Genomic DNA, 18,831 nt, shown 5'->3' on the forward strand with positions numbered 1-18,831 from the left:
CCATGGCATCACGCTCACAGCAACCTCCAACTCCTGGGCTCAAGCGAGTCTCCTGCCTCAGCCTCCCAAGTAGCTGGGACTACAGGCGCTGGCCACAACGCCTGGCCATTTTTTGGTTGCAGGCATCATTGTTGTTTGGCAGGCCCGGGCTGGGGATTCGAACCCCCCACCTTAGGTGTATGTGGCTGGCGCCTTAGCTGCTTGAGCCACAGGCTCCGAGCCTTGAGACAGAGTCTTGAGACTGTGTCACTGTTGGTAGAGTGCCGTGGTGTCACAGCTGACAGCAACCTCAAACTCTTGGGCTTAAGCTATTCTCTTGCCTCAGCCTTCCAAGTAGCTGGGATTACCAATGCCCACCACAATGCCTGGTTATTTTTTGGTTGTAGTCATTGTTGTTTAGCAGGCCCCAGCTGGGCTCGAACCCACCAGCTTTGGTGTATGTGGCTGGGGCCCTACTCATTGAGCTATGGGCATGGAGCCAAAGGCAACCATTTTGAAGGGGTTAAGAGCATGGGCCCTGTAGCCAGACTTCCAGGGTTCTAATCCCAGCTCTACCTCTTATTAGCTGTGTGACCTTGGGCAAGTAACTTAAGCTCTCTGTGCCTCAATTTTCTCATCTGCCAAATAGGAATAATAATACCTTCTTCAGCATTGTTGAAGGGATTTAGTGATTCAATATCTATAAGATCCTGAGAACAGTGTTTGCTACATAGAAGCCACTGTATAAGTTTTGTGAAATAAATTTTGAGGGCTAATATAACTGCCCAGAGAAGCCAAGAAATTTTGGGTAAAAGGCTGCCCTCTCTGGGCCTCAGTACCCTCTTAGACCTCAAAGGGGTTGGGCTCTCGGTGGTTTTCAAACAGTAGCAGCTCAAATCTCCCTTCAACACAGAGTTGCGGGCGGCACCTATGGCTCAAGGAGTAGGGCGCCAGCCCCATATGCCAGAGGTGGCGGGTTCAAACTCGGCCCCGGCCAAAAAAAAAACACAGAGTTGCCCAATTTGTCTCAGTATTACTTCACTGCCTTGGTCAGTGTTGGAATGGGAACCTGGAACAATGGGCCCCAAGACACCTGCTTGGAGTATCTAAGTCTTCTGGGAGCATAGAGTCAATGCCTATGGAGAAGAGAGTGACCTTGCTGGATGTCCCAGTTCCAAGGTAAATTTCAGGGCAAGCTAGTTATGTGTGAGAGAAAGGGAAAGGGTCGTGAGGAAGCTCCAGTGACAGTAGGGGTCCGGGCTCAGCGCCTATAGCTCGCCTATAGTTCAGTGGTTAAAGTGCCAGACACATGCACTGGGGCTGGCTGGTGGGTTTGTACCCAGCCGGAGCCTGCTAAATAATAATGACAACAACAACAGGAAAATAGCCAGGCTTTGTAGCAAGCACCTGTGGTTGCAGCTACTTGGGAGGCTGAGGCAAGAGAATCACTTAAGTCCAAGAGTTTGAGGTTGCTGTGAGCTGTGATGCCACAGCATACTACTGAGGGTGACATAATGAGACTGTCTCAAAAAAAAAAAAAAAAATGTAGGGGTCCTGCAGATGGTGGGAAAGAGCCTGCCCTAGGCCGTCAGATACTCACAGTCATCAGCGTGGACAATCTGGAAGTTCTTTACTGAGGCCTGGGTGACCCGGCCTTGGAAGTTGAGGGTATAGGAGCCACTGTCTTCATTCCATACAGGGGGCTTGTTGTGCAGTTCAATGAGACTCTCCAGTGTCTTGTTCTGCCAGCGCACCAGTAGCCCGTCGCTGGCCTGGGGTTTCCGGAGGGGGAGTAAATAAGGACAGGGCAGTTAGAGGTGGCCATGATTGCTTAGGACTGACCAGAGAAGGGGCCTGGGCACCTGTGCATGTCCTTGCATGTGTGTGCAGTATGCAGCCTGGAGATCAACATCCATTCAGGGTATCTTCAAGAGCATGCTTGGCATCTGTGGTGTCCTTGTGGACAGGGTGCATGTCTGTGAAAATGAGGCTTTGTCTGTGGGATGCTAAAGTGGAGGGCTGGAAAATGGAAAGGGGCATGTGGTACACAGTAGGTGCTTTATGCCTTTGGTATCAAGTGGTCTTAGGAGATGGCCACACAGCATGTAATTATAAACAGATAATTCAAGACTTCCACCTGGGAGGAGAGGCTCACACCTGTAATCCTTGCACTCTAGGAAGGAGATCCCTTGAGCCTAGGAATTTGAGGTTGCAGTGAGCTATGATGATACCACTGCACTCTAGCCAGGGGACAGAATAAGACTGTCTCGGCAAAGAAGAAAAGATCTAAGAGGAGCACACAGTTGAGTTTGGGGAGGGAGATGGGTAGGTAAAAGAAAGGTCCTTAGAGGAGAGTTTCTGAAAGGAAGGCCCAGTGTCTGTATAATGGCGCTCTTCAGATATTTTTTTTCCTGAGTTTCCTTGTCACCTGTTCCTGGCTTAGAGTGAGTCCACTCAAGATTACCTCCTCCAAGAAGCCTTCCTGACTCCACAGCTAACTTAGATGCCTCAGGCCTAAGCTTCCATGACATCTTGCTCTTACCATTCCTACCCCTGCACTGTGATTGAGAGAATTAGATACTCTAAGGCTAATAATAGTACTTTGTTACATTTGTGTGCCTGCCTCAGTTTCCCTCACAATAGGATGCTGTGAGGAGTTAATAAATTAATAGCACATGCATTGTTACTTAGAGCAATTCCTGGCACAGAGTTAGGTGCTCAGTAAATACCAGATATTACCTTATCAAGTTGATTTTGGATCTCCAGTGTGTGGCACAGAGTGTGTGTTTAGTGAATGTTTTATAGAATGAATGAACTGTGGGATGATGAAGAGAGACCTAAAGCAGCACCACATAGTTCTTACCAATCCCCAAAAGGAAAGGAGGCACTGCCTCTGGAGGATTTGTGTTTATCCAGGCATGGAAGGAGCAACTGTAGGACCCACAGGCCAAGTGAACCCTCAAGACCAGGCCTCCCGTGGCTGGTGTCCCCAGGTCAACCTGGCCTCTGATTATGGCATGACTTTCCAGCAGGGAAGGACATGTGATCAGCTGACAGGGGTATTACTTTTCATTGTAAATGAGTACAGTGACATCAGCCTCCTGTTAGTATGGGGTGTGCAAGTCATCCTGGGCTCATCTGCCCAGCAGTTCTAGCAGAGCACAGGACTGATGCTCTGAGAGAGGTCATGTCTCTCCAGGGCATCTCTTCATCTTGTTCTTTGTCTCACATACATACACAAAACAATTTTTGCTTTTTAAAACAGAAGTCATGTAATTCCTTTGCTCAAAACCCTGCTATGGCTTCTCATTTCTCCCAGAGTAAAAACCGGTTATACAGGCCCTATCTGACCTGATCTCTCTCCAACACCCAGACACCCTCCTGTCACAGGGGTTTTGCACCGGCTCTTCCCTTTTCCTGGATGCCCTTCATCTATCTGTAGGCTCCCTGCCTCATTGTTCCAGAGGCCCACTCTGACCACTGTATTTAATATCAAAGCCTACACACACACACTTGTCATCTCCTGTTCCTGTTTGACTTTTCCCCATAGTCCTTATCACCAAACACTCCATAGATTACTTATTTATCATGATTATCATCTCCTGTCTGTCTTCTTTCACTAGAATGCCAGCTTCTGATGTCTTCCAGGTGTCCAGAATGATACTTGGCACTCAGTATGTGTGTTCAGTGGATATATAAATGAATGTAATAGATGAATTTGATTTAAACTCTGAAAAAAGCCCAAAAGCCCATTGTGATTATTTCAGTGAATTCAATAATAAAACTCCCAAATCCATTCCACTGGTTGCCAGAATGAATTTGTGCTGCAGCGGTTCTCAACCTGTGGGTCGCAACCCCTTTGGGGGTTGAACGACCCTTTCACAGGGATTGATTCATATGATTCATACAATTCATAACAGTAGCAAAATTACAGTTAATGAAGTAGTAACGAAAATAATTTTATGGTTGGGGTCACCACAACATGAGGAACTGTATTAAAGGGTTGCCGCATTAGGAAGGTTGAGAACCACTGTGCTGGAGGGCGATGGGTGTGTGTAGGGGTTGGGTATTGGGTAAGCTGAGTCCCCCACCCATTGCTCCCCTAGAGTGGGTTACATAGGTAGCAGGACCCTCATGGACAGGAGTCAGGGAGATGCAGGGCTCACGTTTCGGGGCCGGATGGGGACCCTCTCATTGTCCGAATTCATGCCCGGAATGATGACTGTCATGCGCCGGGGACCACGGAAGCCCAGCACATTTGTTTCCTGGGAGGGAGATACCTATTAGGCTGGCCACTATAATGGAAAAGGCCCGGCATATAGGACGGGCAGAGTTCTTACATAGATCACTGCTGCCAGCTCCTGTCGAAGGCTCTCCACATCAGAGCCGCCTCCACGCTGGGGGTTCTGCCCATTGTCAAAGACAGTAAAGCGGTTCCCCAGGAGGTTGGACCTGCAAGCAGGGTGAAGCTGAGGCTGGGGCTGAGGGGAATTCCACATCCCTGCCCCAAGATCCTTCTGCACAGTCAAGCAGTTTTGAGAGCTGCTTGCATCAAAGGTGGAGATGTCCTGGGAGCAAGCAATTCTTGTCCCCAGCGCCAGGCTTCCCTCGATGGGGAGGTCATTTTAAAAGTTGGACCTGGCTGGTGCCTGTGGCTCAAGTGGCTAAGGCGCCAGCCACATACACCTAAGGTGGCAGGTTCGAATCCAGCCTGGGCCCGCCAAAAAACAACAATGACGGCTGCAACCAAAAAAATAGCCAGGCGTTGTGGCGGGCGCCAGTGGTCCCAGCTACTTGGGAGGCCAGAGGCAGGAGACTCGCTTGAGCCCAGGAGTTGGAGGTTGCTGTGAGCTATGATGCCACAGCACTCTACCCAGGGGGATAGCTTGAGGCTGTGTCTCAAGAGGAAAAAAAAAAAGCTGGACCTACAAGAAGACTGGGCAGTGTTCAAATCCTAGCTCCATCTCTTACTAGCTGTGGGACCCTAGCCTAGTTACTTAAACTCTCTGAGCCTCAACTCCAACTATAAAATGGGGGAAACTCTTGGAAAAAAAAACCTTATTTGGGTGATAAGAGGATTAAATAGTTTAACCCTAAATAGGTTACTTAGAACCATGTCTGACACATAGGCAGGCCTTATAAAAGTTTTATTAAATATGGGCGATGCCTGTGGCTCAGTGGGTAGGGCGCCGGCCCCATATACTGAGGGTGGCGGGTTCAAGCCCTGTCCTGGCCAAACTGCAACAAAAAAATAGCCAGGTGTGGGTGGCATCTGTGGCTTAAAGGAGTAGGGCACTGGTCCCATATACAGGAGGTGGCGGGTTCAAACCCAGCCCCAGCCAAAAACTGCAAAAAAAAAAGTAGCTGGGCATTGTGGTGGGCACCTGTAGTCCCAGCTGCTCGGGAGATTGAGGCAAGAGAATCACCTAAGCCTAGGAGTTGGAAGTTGCTGTGAGCTGTGTGACGCCACGGCACTCTACCTAGGGCTTTAAAGTGAGACTATGTCTCTACAAAAAAAAATTTAAGTTTTATTAAATACATAAATAAAAAAAATAGGCTTGGCACCCGTAGCACAGTGGTTACGGTGCTGGCCACTTGGACCAAGACTGATAGGTTCAAACATGACCCAGGCCAGCTAAACAACAATGAGAAGTGCAACAAAATAATAACCAGGCCTTGTGGTGGGGGCCTATAGTCCCAGATACTTGGGAGGCTGAGGCAAGAGAGTTGCTTAAGCCCAAGAGTTTGAGGTTGCTGTGAGCTGTGACGCTGTGGTACTCTATCGAGGGCAACATGATACTCTGTCTTTTTTTTTTGAGACAGAGCCTCAAGCTATTCTCCTGGGTAGAGTGCTGTCACATCACAGCTCATAGCAACCTCCAGCTCCTGGGCTCAAGCAAGTCTCCTGCCTCAGCCTCTGGCTTCAGAGACTGGGCTCAAGCTATCCCCCTGGGTAAAGTGCTATGGCATCACAGCTCACAGCAACCTCCAACTCCTGGGCTCAAGCAAGTCTCCTGCCTCAGCCTCCCAAGTAGCTGGGACCACAGGTGCCCGCCACAATGCCTGGCCATTTTTTGGTTGCAGCCATTGTTGTTTGCCGGGCCTGGGCTGGATTCTAACCCACCACCTTAGGTGTATGTGGCTGGTGCCTTAGCCACTTGAGCCACAGGCACCAAGCCGAAACTCTGTCTCAAGAATAAATAAATAAAATAATAAATAAATAAATAAAAGAAATAAACCCTGCTCAGGGTTTACTCACCCCCTGACCTCTCAGTTTTGTGGTGGGGTTTAGAAGAGGTAGCATAGAGTAGTGCTGAATATTTGTTTATTCATTCAGTCAGTAAATTTGTTGAGTAGGTATTTTATATATATATGCCAAGTGCCAGGAATTCAAGCATAAACAAGGGATGGTCCCATTCATACAAGGGAATGTATGCTCAACTGCAAGTGAGGGCCCTGGACAGCTGTGGGGATCACAGGAGTGCTCGCTAGAAATGCAGAATCTCAAGCCCACTGCAGACTCACTGAACCATTTCAACAAGATTCCCCTGTGATCTACGCACATCAAAGTGTGAGAGGCCCTGGGTAAGGGTGCATTTCCAGAGTGTCCAATGTGGTGGGCACTCTGCCAGGCACAACAGGACAGAGGTGACTAGCTATGGTACTCTTGCTGACCCAAGCCCACCAGAAAACTCAGACCCACCTCAGCTTCCCAATGAAATTCTCCCCTCCCCGGGACAGGTTGGTAGGGTCACTGGAGATGAGGTAATTGGCTGTCTTGCTCCGTTTCCGTTTCCTGCCAGCCAAGAGGAACACCTGGAGACAAGGGTGACAAGTAGAGGATGAGAAGGGAAGATGAGGGAGGATGGAGGTGGGGCTTGGGAAAAGAGAAGGCCTGTTTGTCCCATGGCAACATCCTGGCCCCAGACCCTCCCTCAGCCTGGGTCATGGAACTTCTGCTGTCCCGCCTACCCACCTTCTTCTCCGTGTCCAGGTGCAGGAAGTAGGAGGGGTACATGCCCCGGTCCATGCCCTTCTTGTCCCGAGTCAGCCGGCAACGAACCGTCCGGCCCTGGGGAGCAGGCCGGAGCACAAACTCCTGGGGTTCGTCCACCTCCACAGGGGGAGATGGAGCCCTTTCCTCCTTCTGTCAGGGGGCAGAGGGTGTGTACATCAGGCCCAGAGCACCAGCTTCCCCACCCTCAGCAGGTCCCAGTGCAGGGTCTTGGGCAGCACTGCCAGGACAACTCACCGCCTTCTGCATGCAGAGAGAACAGAGAGGCTGATTAGAGCTCAGCATGTCTTTTGAGGCTCAACACTCCCCATCATGCCTCCCAGCAGCCCAGCCCAGCTATGGAACGAGGCTCTGCAAGAGCTCTGTGCTTTTTATTTTTCTGTTTAGCCTGTGGCTGTGGTTAAGAGCCCAGGCTCCGGTCTCGGCGCCTGTAGCTCAAGCAGCTAAGGCGCCAGCCACATATACCTAAGGTGGTGGGTTTGAATCCCCAGCCCAGGCCCTCCAAACAACAATGGCTGCAACCAAAAAATGGCTGGGCATTGTGTTGGGTTCCTGTAGTTCCAGCTACTTGGGAGGCTGAGGCAGGAGACTTGCTTGAGCCCAGGAGTTGGAGGTTGCTGTGAGCTGTGATGCCATAGCACTTTACCCAGGGGGATAGCTTGAGGCTCTGTCTCAAAAAAAAAAAAAAAGAGCCCAGTCTCTGAAGCCAGACTGTCTAGGTTCAAATCCTGGTTCCACTACTAACCATCTGTCATGTTTGTTAAGTTTAACCTCACTGTGATTCAATTTTTTCATCTGCAAAGTAGGTATGGTGGGGGTGGATACGTGGAACAGACCTTAATTTAATACTTAACACACGCTGTATAAACACTACCAATGCACTCTAGTTCTAAGCACTTTCCAAATGTTCATTCAGTTAAACCTCATAGCAGTTCACTGAGGTCGTGGTCCCCATTGTGCAGATGAAGAGGCCAAGGTTCTTCATCTTAGAAATCTAAGTAACTTGCCCAAGTTCACATAAACAACTAAGAGGTGGAGCTTCTAAAAGCTTGAGAGCCTTTAGAAAGACCTTCCCTCTTGTGGACACTGTGTCAGGCAGTGGGCTGAGGCTGATAGAATGTATTTTTTTTTCTTTTTTTTGCAGTTTTTGGCCAGGGCTGGGTTTGAACCCACCACCTCCAGCATATGGGGCCGGTGCCCTATTCCTTTAAGCCACAGGTGCCACCTGTTTTTTTTTCTTTTGCAGTTTTTGGCTGGGGCTGGGTTTGAACCCACCACCTATGGCATATGGGGCTGGCGCCCTACTCCTTTGAGCCACAGGCACCACCTGACAAAATGTATTGCTATGTTCTAAGCCCGTGTTAGCTACTACTACAATAGTTAGCATACAGTCAATACCCAATGAATGTGGTAACCAGCCTTCAAGAGGGCTTCCACAATCCCTGCCTCCCAGTACTTAATCCCCTGGGTAGTCCCATTCCAGTGTCCTGGGGCTGCTCTTCATGACCAATAGAATATGGCAGAAATGATGGGGGGGTGTGTGACTTAACAAGGCTAGGTCATAAAAGATATTGTGGGCTGGGGGTATAGGTGGCTTATGCCTATAATCCTAGCACTCTGGGAAGCTAAGGCCAGAGGATTGCTTGAGGTCAGGAGTTTGAGACCAGCTTGATCAAAAGCAAGACCCCATCTCTAGTCAAAGTAGAAAAAATTAGCTGGGCGTGGTGTTGGGCACCCATATTAGCAGCTACTTTAGATGCTGAGGCAGGAGGATTGCTTGAGCCCAGGAACTGGAGGTTGCAGTGAGCTATGATCACACCATTGCACTGTGGCCTGAGTGACAAAGTGAGACTCTATCTCAAAAAAAAAAAAACAGTGGCTTTTGAGTAGCTCTGTCTCTTGGGCTCTGAAAGAAGTTGTCTGCTATGACTTAACACCCAAGCAGCACTAAGGAGAGGTGCACATGGAAAGGAAATGAGGTCTTCAGCCAACCACCGTGACAGTAAACTATTTTAGAAGTGGATCCTTCATTTCCACTCAAGCTTTCAGAATGAGGGTAGCCCCAGCTGACATCTTGATTGCAACCTTATGAGAGACCCTGAGTCCTAACTATTCTGCTAAGCCACTCCTAGATTTTTGACTCTCAGAAATCCACTAAGAAAGCCAATGCTGGTTTTTGTGTTTGTTTTAGAGACAAGAATCTCACTCTGTCACCCAGACTAGAGTGCCATAGCAATTTCAAACTCCTGGGCTAAAGTGATCCTCCTGCCTCACCATCTCCAGTAGCTGGGACTACAGAGTCGTGCCACAACGCCCAGCTAATTTTTCTTTTTTTTTGAGACAGAGCCTCAAGCTGTCCCCCTGGATAGAGTGCAGTGGCATCACAGCTCACAGCAACCTCCAACTCCTGGGCTCAAGCGAGTCTCTTGCCTCAACCTCTCAAGTAGCTGGGACTACAGGCGCCCGCCACAACGCCCGGCTATTTTTTGGTTGCAGCCATCATTGTTGTTTGGCGGGCCTGGGCTGGATTCAAACCCCCCACCTTGGGTGTACATGGCTGGCGCCTTAGCCACTTGAGCCACAGGCACCGAGCCAATTTTTCTATCTTTAATGGAGACAGGGTCTTGCTTTGCTCAGGCTGGTCTCGAACTCCTGAACTCAAGCAATCCTCCCACCTTGAGCCTCCCAGAGTGCTAGGATTACAGGTGTGAGTCACCTTGCCCAGCTAGTAAATGCTGTTTTTTGGTTTTGGGTTTTTTTTGTTTTTTTGTTTGTTTGTTTTTTTGAGACAGAGTCTCATTGTGTTGCACTCGGTAGAGTGCTGTAGCGTCACAGCTCACAGCAACCTCAAACTCTTGGGCTTAAGTGATTCTCTTGCCTCAGCCTCCCAAGTGGCTGGGACTATAGGCACCTACCACAACGCCTGGCTACAGTAAATGCTGTTTTATTGTTTTTGTTTTGTTTTGTTTTTGGCCGGGGCTGGGTTTGAACCCACCACCTCCTCATATGGGACTGGCACCCTACCCTTTTGAGCCATAGGTGCCGCCTGTAAATGCTGTTTTAAAACATTAAGTTTGGGGGGGTGATTTGTTACACAGCTATACATAGTTAATACATGAATGAATAAATAAGCTCACTTTGCTCATTGAGAAACTTTGAATTAACAATTTGGTAATTTGGCCTGTTGACTCTACAAAAGCCCCTCTGTCCTCATAGCCTGGTGTCTTTTTTTTTTTGAGTCTCACTATGTTGTGCTGGGAAGAGTGCCATGGCGTCACAGCTCATAGCAACGTCAAACTCTTGGGCTTAAGTGATTCTCTTGCCTCAGCCTCCCAAGTAGCTGGGACTACAGGGGCCTGCCACAATGCCCAGCTATTTGCCTGGTGCCTTTTGTCCTCATGTTCTGTTCTCCACGTAGGGAGAGCCAAGACTCTGAGCCCAACTTTCCAACAGGGAAAGCATGGACTGCCAGCCAGGGTGGTGCTTTTTTTTTTTTTTTTTTGAGACAGAGCCTCAAGCTGTCCCCCTGGGTAGAGTGCCGTGGCATTACAGCTCACAGCAACCTCCAACTCCTGGGCTCAAGCGAGTCTCCTGCCTCAGCCTCCCAAGTAGCTGGGACCACAGGCGCCTGCCACAACGCCCGGCTATGTTTTGGTTGCAGCCGTCATTGTTGTTTGGCAGGCCTGGGCTGGGGATTCGAACCCGCCACCTTAGGTGTACGTGGCTGGCGCCTTAGCCGGTTGAGCTATAGGCGCCGAGCCCAGGGTGGTGCTTTTGAGGATTAAATGCTATTCATGAGCCACCAGGAAGCCCTGATGTGCTGTAGGTGACCATTTTTGCTTAGGCAGATTTGCAGTGTGAGGTGAGGCTGGTGTAGGGCAGCAGGTCCTTAGCTCAGGGGTAAGTGACCATCTGTTCTCCACTCGAGGCTGTTCTGGAATGTGATATGGAGAAAGCCAGAGCTTGTTCAAACACTTCCACAGCTGTGAATTTCAAGAGCCTACTGTATTGAAAGCTGCTGTGCAGTTATATTACTCCTGGGAGATAATAAACTGGTCTTTCAGTTTGTACATCAGCATCTGGTGATTTTGATTAATGTGAATCAGTCCCCCAAGAGCTGACCACTCCTGCACAAACTAATAAACCCATAATGCTAAAACCCAGTCCCTACCATTGGGGTGATTATTTATTTATTGATTGAGACAGAGTCTTATTATGTCACCTCTGTAGAGTGCTGTGTCATCATAGCTTACAGCAACCTCAAACTCTTGGGTTTAAGCAATTCTCTTGCCTCAGCCTCCCAAGTACCTGGGACTATAGGCACCTGCCACAATACTCAGCTATTTGTTTGGTTTTTAAATTGTAGTTGCCATTGTTGTTTGGCAGGGCTCAGACCTGCCAGCCTTAGTGTATGTGGCTGGCACTGTAACCACTTAGCTACAGGTGTCGAACCCCATTGAGGTGATTTTGCCACTGGTGGAAACCTATTTCTCAGAGATTTTCATCACTTTCTCTCTCTTGGTTGGACTTTCCTCTTCTACTTAGTCCAGCTTATGTGTGTTGGTTTCTGAGTCCTGTTTATGTGCAGGGGCAATATTCAAAATATTTAACAACCTGTTCTGCCTGTGAAGAATGCCTGTCAGAATGGACACTGGTATGCTGGAGGCCCCTGACAATCAGGTGTTAACCTTTTAGTTGCTGGATTGTTAAGTTGCTGGGAGGTTGGGAGGTCCTGGGCTGGGTAGCAGGAAACAACTGGTACAACTGACCATCAGTGTGCCCAAAGGTGTGTACACATGTGCCCTTATGTTTGTGTGCACCAATTCCCTAGTACAGAAATTGTGTGTCTCTTTACACGGAGGCCGTGAGGGCAACTCTAGCTGTGTCTGATGGTTACACTGCAGAGGGGAGGCCTCAGAGACCAGATGACCAGGCTGACCTCACAAATGCCTTCCTTCTCTGTTCCCACAAACCTTTGTTTGTGGTGCCCTTTGTTTTAGATTTTAATCCCAAGTGACACCAAGGCACCCTGCAGGCCTCCAAGGCCAGACCCCTGCTATTGCTTCCTGAAGGGACCTCAGCCCTCTTCTTCTCTGGGCCCCAACCTTTTTGCCTTTTCCTTTTGCTTTGCCCTTCTGATTGCTGTTCTTGGTCGCCACAGCTGCTACATCCTCTTCCTCCTCTTCCGCCTTCCTCTCCTCTTCAGGGCCTTTGGGAGTGCCTGGGCATGGAAGAAGAAACAAAGGTGTTCCTTCTCTACCCTGATTTGCAGAGTGCTTCCAACACGTGCATTTCATTTGGATTCTGTCCACAGCCACAAGAGGGTCAATCTCATGTTCTCATCATCAGAACCTCAGAAAGGCTGACGTCTGCCTGAGACCACACAGCTATCAAAGTAGAGGTCACGATGCCCTCATGTTTTCTGAGTCTAGAACCCATACTCCTCACCTGGCACTGAACCAATAACATAAGGGTCCCCCAGCTCCCCACTCCCAGGACCTCTTCCAGGTATCATGGCACCAGAAGCCATCGTCTCCCACCTTTTTTCTTCAAAGCTTTTTCGGCAGGGCTGTCATCCCCAACCAAAAACATGGCTGCAGGGATCTTCTTCTTCAATCTGCCCGGGCTCACTGAGGGGTCCTTGTCAGCCTCCCCAGACTCTGCAAGCGTGGATGTGACAGGATCACACCTCTCACCACATCCAGGATCCCTTATTCCTCCCCAGGCCAGGCTCACCTTTCTTCTTTGTCTTCCTCATCTTCGTCCCCTCCCCTACTGGGGCTTCTTTCTTCTTAACTCGAAGAGGTTTGGATGAGGGGTCAGGGCTTCCCAGGTTCCCTGGAAATGGAAGATGGGGTTGGACAAAGAAGGAGCATACTGGAGCTGAAGGTTGCCTCCAGCCCACTTATCTGCCTTTCAGCACTCATCTGCTTCTCAGTCCTCAGGGTGGCTAGAGCTGTACAAGGCCCACAGTCTACTTTCTGATTCTCTTGGGTTTTTTTTCTCCCTAAGTCCAAAAAGATGTTGGACAAACAGCAGCAGATTTACAAGCAGTTAATGAATGAATGAAGGCCTTCCAATTGAGCCTCCAAGTCCTGCCTTCTGCCCTGTCTCTGCCTAGAAACCTTTGGCCACTGTTAGACTATGCTCTCTCTCCCTCAGAGGCCCAGGGTTCCAGCACTGATAGCTGTATGATGAGGTACCCAAGCCAGGGAGCCACCACCCAGGGATGCATCACCACAGAGAATTTCTTCAGCAATTTCTGGCTAGGCACAGTGTCTCATGCCTAGAATCCTGGCACTGGGAGGCTGAGGTGGGAGGCTTGCTTGAGGTCAGGAGTTTGAGAGCAGCCTGAGCAAAACCAAGACCCTGTCTCTACTAAAAATATAGAAAAACTAGCTGGGTGTTGTGGCAGGCACTTATAGTCCCAGCTATTCCGGAGGCTGAGGCAAGAAGATCACTAAAGCCCAGGAGTCTGAGGTTACTATGAGCTAGGCTGACACTATAGCACTCTAGCCAGGGCAACAGAATAAGACTCTGTCTCGGGCAGTGCCTATGGCTCAGTAATAGGGCACTGGCCCCATATACTGAGGGTGGTGGGTTCAAACCCAGCCCTGGCCAAACTACGACAAAAAAATAGCCAGGCAATGTGGTGGGTGCCTGTAGTCCTAGCTACTTGGGAGGCTGAGGCAAGAGAATCACCTAAGCCCAGGAGTTTAAGGTTGCTGTGAGCTATAATGCCCTGGTCTCTCTCTAAAAATAAAACAAAAACAACAATAACAAGACTCTGTCTCTGGCTCGGCGCCTATAGCTCAACCGGCTAAGGCGCCAGCCATGTACACCTAAGGTGGCGGGTTCAAATCCCCAGCCCGGACCCGCCAAACAACAATGACGGCTGCAACCAAAAATAGCCGGGCGTTGTGGCGGGCGCCTGTAGTCCCAGCTACTTGGGAGGCGGAGGCAAGAGACTCGCTTGAGCCCAGGAGTTGGAGGTTGCTGTGAGCTGTAATGCCACGGCACTCTACCCAGGGGGACAGCTTGAGGCTCTGTCTCAAAAAAAAAAAAAACAAGACTCTGTCTCAAAAAAAACCCCAAAAAACAAAACACCCAAAAAGCATTTCCTTTTACTATAGTCACTTTGATACTTTTATAAAAATTATAATAATAGGCTCGGCACCTTGTAGCTCAAGCAGCTAAGGCGCCAACCACATACACCAGAGCTGGCGGGTTCGAATCCAGCCCAGGCCTGCCAAACAACAATGACAACTACAACTAAAAAATAGCTGGGTATGGTGGCGGGTGCCTGTAGTCCCAGCTACATGGGAGGCTGAGGCAAGGGAATTGCTTAAGCTCAGGAGCTGGAGGTTGGTGTGAGCTGTGATGCCACAGCACTCTACTCAGGGCAACAGCTTGAGGCTCTGTCTCAAAAAAAAAAAAAAATTTATAATAGGGCAGTGCCTGTGGCTCAATGGAGTAGGGCACCAGCCCCATATGCTGGAGGTGGCGGGTTCAAACCCAGCCCCAGCCAAAAACTGCAAAAAAAAAAAAAAAAATTATAATAATAATTCACATTGAGTTAAAAACAAAACTAAACATAAATTACAACTAAATCTTCTGCCATCTTGGCTCAATGTATCTTGGGCAGGGACAGATAGGACTGGGGTGGAGGATGGCATATATTGATCTGTGTGTCCTTAAGGTAGAAACAATCAGAGGAAAAACCCTCTGGTCAGAGCACTGGGTACCCTTCCCAGGTCTCAGTTCCTCTGTATCCTTCTGTACCCTTGACACCCACCTTTTGCACTCTGGGCCTTAGCCTTTCTCTCTTTCACGTCTGCAGAAGACTTCTCTTTGAGGGGCTTCTTAGGAGGCAGAGGGGTTTTCTCTTTCTTTTCTTCTTCTTCCTCTTCCTCATCATCTGTATCTTCCTCCTCCTCCTCCTCTGTAGGTACAAACTCCCCATAATGGGGGATCTGGGTGCCCCCCTTCTCTGGGGAGTCCAATTCCCATGGATTGCTGGGAAGTGGATATTGGACAGAGGGGTGAGAGCCTGTCCTTTTGAAACAGGGACAGTAGGAGTTCTGGCACCCTCCTGGAAGAAGGCGGGTGGCCCCCCAGTCTCAGGACCTACCAGTTAGGGGAGTGAGCTGGAGTTGGAAGAATCCTGTTCCTCCTTCCCTGCCACCCTCCTCTCTTCATTCCATCTCCTCTTGTCTTTCCCTTTCTACTGCATCCACTGTGCCTCTACCTGTCCTTTTCTGTCTCTGCTTCTGACCTTGAGTCAGACCCATCTGGGCTACTTCTGGTTCCCAGCTGCAGTTAGGGCAAAACCTTTAACTTCAGGCCCTGTTCTGTAATCCCAGCACTCTGAGAGGCCTAGGCAGGTGAATTGCCTGAGCTCACGAGTTGGAGACCAGCCCGAGCCAGAGTGAGACCACGTTTCTAAAAAATAGCTGGGCATTGTGGCAGGCACCTGTAGTCCCAGCAACTCCAGAGGCTGAGGCAAGAGAATCGCACGAGCCCAAGAGTCTGAGGCTGCTGTGAGCTATGAAGCTATAGCACTCTACCGAGGGTCACAAAACACAAAACAAAACAAACACCGTTAACTTCGCTATGTCTGTTTCCTCGTCCGTAAAATGGGGGAAAGAGTAAGAGAATCAGCCTCATAAGGTTGGTGTTTAGCACAAGACCTGGCTCAAGGGCAATGCCAGATACATGGAGGCTGTTTGCTGCGCGTGCGGTGGTTTCAGCCCAGCCCCTTCCCTCCTGTTCACCCGCCCTGCCGCCCTTCCTTCCCACCCTCTCTCACCGTCCTCGGCGTCTGGGGCTCGGGCTACCAGGAAGGTTTCCCGGGGGTCGCGCTTCTTCGCCTCGGGGTCCCTGAGGAACTTGGTGTAGACGGTGGGCTCCGGAGCCTTGGCCGGGGCGGGGGCAGGCTCCTCCCGCGGCCGCCCCCTCCGCCCGGCTGAGCGGAGACGCGGGGTTCAGGCGGGCTCCGGCGGGTCCACAAGGCAGCGCCCTCCCCCAAGCCTGGCGCGCCGCCCTCGGCCTCCCCACCCTGCGGGTCCGTCTTGGCCTCCGTTTGCGCCTGCAGCCCCTCCACACACACAGTCCTACACCCCGGGTTCATTCTCTTTCCCCCTTCCCCGCCTGGTCGCCCCGGGGGTCCAGGGCACAGTACCTCCCTCGGGTCCCTTCCTGCCCCGACCCTCACCCGCGCCTCCAGCTCTCCGGGGCTTGGACCCCGTGGGCCCGGGGGACTCAGGAGCCTCCGGCTTCTTCTTCCTCAGCCTCTGTCCCGGGGCGGGTCGCTGCAGAGTGGGGGTCAAAGGGAGGCCGAGGAAGGAAAGGGGGGTTCTGAGGGCTGCCTGTCACCTCTAATCCCTTGAGCCGCCAGAAATAACTGCGGATTATCTGGAGGGACCGTAGCCCCCTTATTGGGATAAGGAAAGATGACCCCTTTCACAGACTACGGCCCGACCCCCTCCAGTGCCCCAAAGTCCCAGTTCCTCTCATGGGTGATCCGTCCCCCTAAACACCTATCTGCCTCCTCAACTCCAGATAAGCAACCCCCAGGCGCTGCTGAGGGGGGCCTTTCCTACCCCTAGATTCCCTACCCTGCGTGGATTTACAGGCAGTGGGGACACCTCTCTGCTTCCTTTCCAAGCGGGGTGACATACCTGCTTGGGGCGCCGCTGGACCTCTGGGCTCAGGTCTTCTTCCTCGTGCCCGCTGAGGGTAGCAAAGGAATCAGCCTGTCTCTCTCACCCTTCCCTGTCCAACCCGTCCCTCTCCCCCCAGCTCCTCCATCTGGGTTCTCTGGTGTTCAGGTGGGGTCATAAGGGGCTTCAGACCTGTCTGAGGCCCACACCTCTCGGAGGGTTTCATCCTGCAGCGGCATGGTGCATTCACCTATCTGCACCCCCTTCTCTGGCCAACCTGCAGGTGGAGGAGCCTACAGCTAATCCCGGCTCAACTTCACCCCCACCTCCCAGGACTCAAGAGGTGGAGGCTAGGCTGCACTGGGGAGATGAGACAGCTCCCGACCCTCTCCTCCCCTACTGGCCCAGGCCTCCAGGGAACAATCTGGAGCCCTCCCAAGTTCTTCTCAGACCCCTACCCCCTAGCTAAAGGTACCAGCTCCACGCTGCTGCCCAGGAGCTCTTTGGGTTAGAGTGGCCATCTGTAATTTGGCTGTGGTCAGTGGTGTGTGGGAAGAAAATATCAGATTGGATCCTGTATTCATCTTCATTTCTCATAAAAAGTAAGAACTACGGGCAGTGCCTGTAGCTTAGTCCACAGGGCACCAGCCACATACACCTAGGGTGGTGGGTCCGAACACGGCCCAGGCTTGCTAAACAACAGTGACAACTGCAACCAAAAAATAGCCAGGCCTTGTGGCAGGCGCCTGTAGTCCCAGCTACTTGGGAGGCTGAGACAAGAGAATGGCTTAAGCCCAAGAGTTTGAGGTTGGCTCGGCACTCGTGACTCAAGTGGCTAAGGCACCAGCTACATACCCCTAAGGTGGCGGGTTCAAATCCAGCCCGGGCCCACCAAACAACAATGATGGCTGCAACCAAAAAATAGCCAGGTGTTGTGGCAGGCATCTGTGGTCCCAGCTACTTGGGAGGCGGAGGAAGGAGAGTCACTTGAGCCCAGGAATTGGAGGTTGCTGTGAGCTGTAATGCCACAGAACTCTACCCAGGAGGATAGCTTGAAACTCTGTCTCAAGAAAAAAAAAAGAAAAGTAAGAACTTTACTCATATTTAATATATGATTGACAGAGGCACATGTATATAATTTATAAAGAAATATGCTTTTATTGGGGGTGTACACGTAAATATTTTTTCCTGATAGGTACTTTTTTTTTCTGAGACAGAGTCTCAAGCTGTCGCTCTGGGTAGAGTGCTGTGGCATCACAGCTTACAGCAACCTCCAACTCCTGGGCTCAAGTGAGTCTCCTGCCTTAGCCTCCCAAGTAGCTGGGACCACAGGTGCCCGCCACAATGCCTGGCTATTTTTTTGGTTGCAGCCATCATTGTTGTTTGGTGGGTCCAGGCTGGATTCGAACCTATCACCTTAGGTGTATGTGGCTGGCGCCTTAGCCACTTGAGCCACAGGCACCGAGCCTGGAGTTGCCATTGTTGTTTGGCAGACCTGGGCTGGATTCGAACCCGCTAGTTCTGGTGTACGTGGCTGGTGCCCTAGCCTCTGAGCTACAGACACTGAGCTGGTACATTTTTTTTTTAAAGACTTGGAAACTAGGAATAGAGTCTTGGTGTGATTAATGTCATGGGAAGAGTTTGGTTTAAGTACAGAACAGAGGGTCAGTCAAGGGTTCTGGAAGCTTCCTGAAGGCTGGTCCAAAACTTGGCAGATGGGTAGAAGTTCCATAGGCAAAAAGCTGTAGGACAGGGGCAGTGCCTGTGGCTCTGGCCAAAAACTGAAAAAAAAAAAAAACAACAAAACTGCAGGACAGGCTACCAGAAAAGGAAACAGCATGACTATGGCTGGGGGCTGGAAATAGCCTGGTGTGTTCAAAGGTGTGTAGCACCTCAGGGAGGAAGTCATCTCAGGCATGGGTCAGCCCCCAGCCCAGTTCCTGAGCCCTGCCATTGAAGAGCTGAACCTCTCAGGCTTATAATCATAGCACTCTGGGAGGCCGAGGCCAGTGGATTTCTTGAACAAGACTGAGAACACGTGTCTACTAAAAATAGAAAAATTGGGGCAGCACCGTAGCTCAGTGGGTAGGGCTCTGGCCACCTACACTGAGACTGGTGGGTTCGAACCTGGCCCAGTTCAGCTAAAACAATGACAACTGCAACAAAAAAAATAGC

The 18,831-nt window shown here is 50.5% G+C and overlaps 1 protein-coding gene across 2 annotated transcripts in view; it reads right to left on the minus strand.

Moving 5' to 3' along the window:
- TULP1 (tubby like protein 1) overlaps window positions 1–16,895 on the minus strand; it is an 18,326-nt gene extending 1,431 nt beyond the window's left edge. The window contains exons 1-14 of one of the 2 annotated variants that reach the window (XM_003789127.2): window positions 16,849–16,895; window positions 16,675–16,726; window positions 16,215–16,305; window positions 15,804–15,959; window positions 14,790–14,936; window positions 12,731–12,832; window positions 12,535–12,654; window positions 12,100–12,215; window positions 7,232–7,237; window positions 6,956–7,126; window positions 6,683–6,795; window positions 4,320–4,431; window positions 4,146–4,244; window positions 1,580–1,751 (exon numbers count right to left, since the gene is read on the minus strand). In XM_003789127.2, coding sequence (XP_003789175.1) covers window positions 1,580–1,751; window positions 4,146–4,244; window positions 4,320–4,431; window positions 6,683–6,795; window positions 6,956–7,126; window positions 7,232–7,237; window positions 12,100–12,215; window positions 12,535–12,654; window positions 12,731–12,832; window positions 14,790–14,936; window positions 15,804–15,959; window positions 16,215–16,305; window positions 16,675–16,726; window positions 16,849–16,895 — 1,504 coding nt within the window. Of the gene's footprint in view, window positions 1–1,579; window positions 1,752–4,145; window positions 4,245–4,319; window positions 4,432–6,682; window positions 6,796–6,955; window positions 7,127–7,231; window positions 7,238–12,099; window positions 12,216–12,534; window positions 12,655–12,730; window positions 12,833–14,789; window positions 14,937–15,803; window positions 15,960–16,202; window positions 16,306–16,674; window positions 16,727–16,848 lie in introns of both variants that reach the window. The other variant, XM_003789128.2, reaches the window with a different exon arrangement.
- Window positions 16,896–18,831: the final 1,936 nt, after the last annotated feature.

The sequence above is a fragment of the Otolemur garnettii genome, unplaced genomic scaffold (assembly GCF_000181295.1).
Source record: "Otolemur garnettii isolate 467f Iridium unplaced genomic scaffold, OtoGar3 scaffold00031, whole genome shotgun sequence".
In the NCBI taxonomy this organism is placed as follows: Eukaryota; Metazoa; Chordata; class Mammalia; order Primates; family Galagidae; genus Otolemur; species Otolemur garnettii.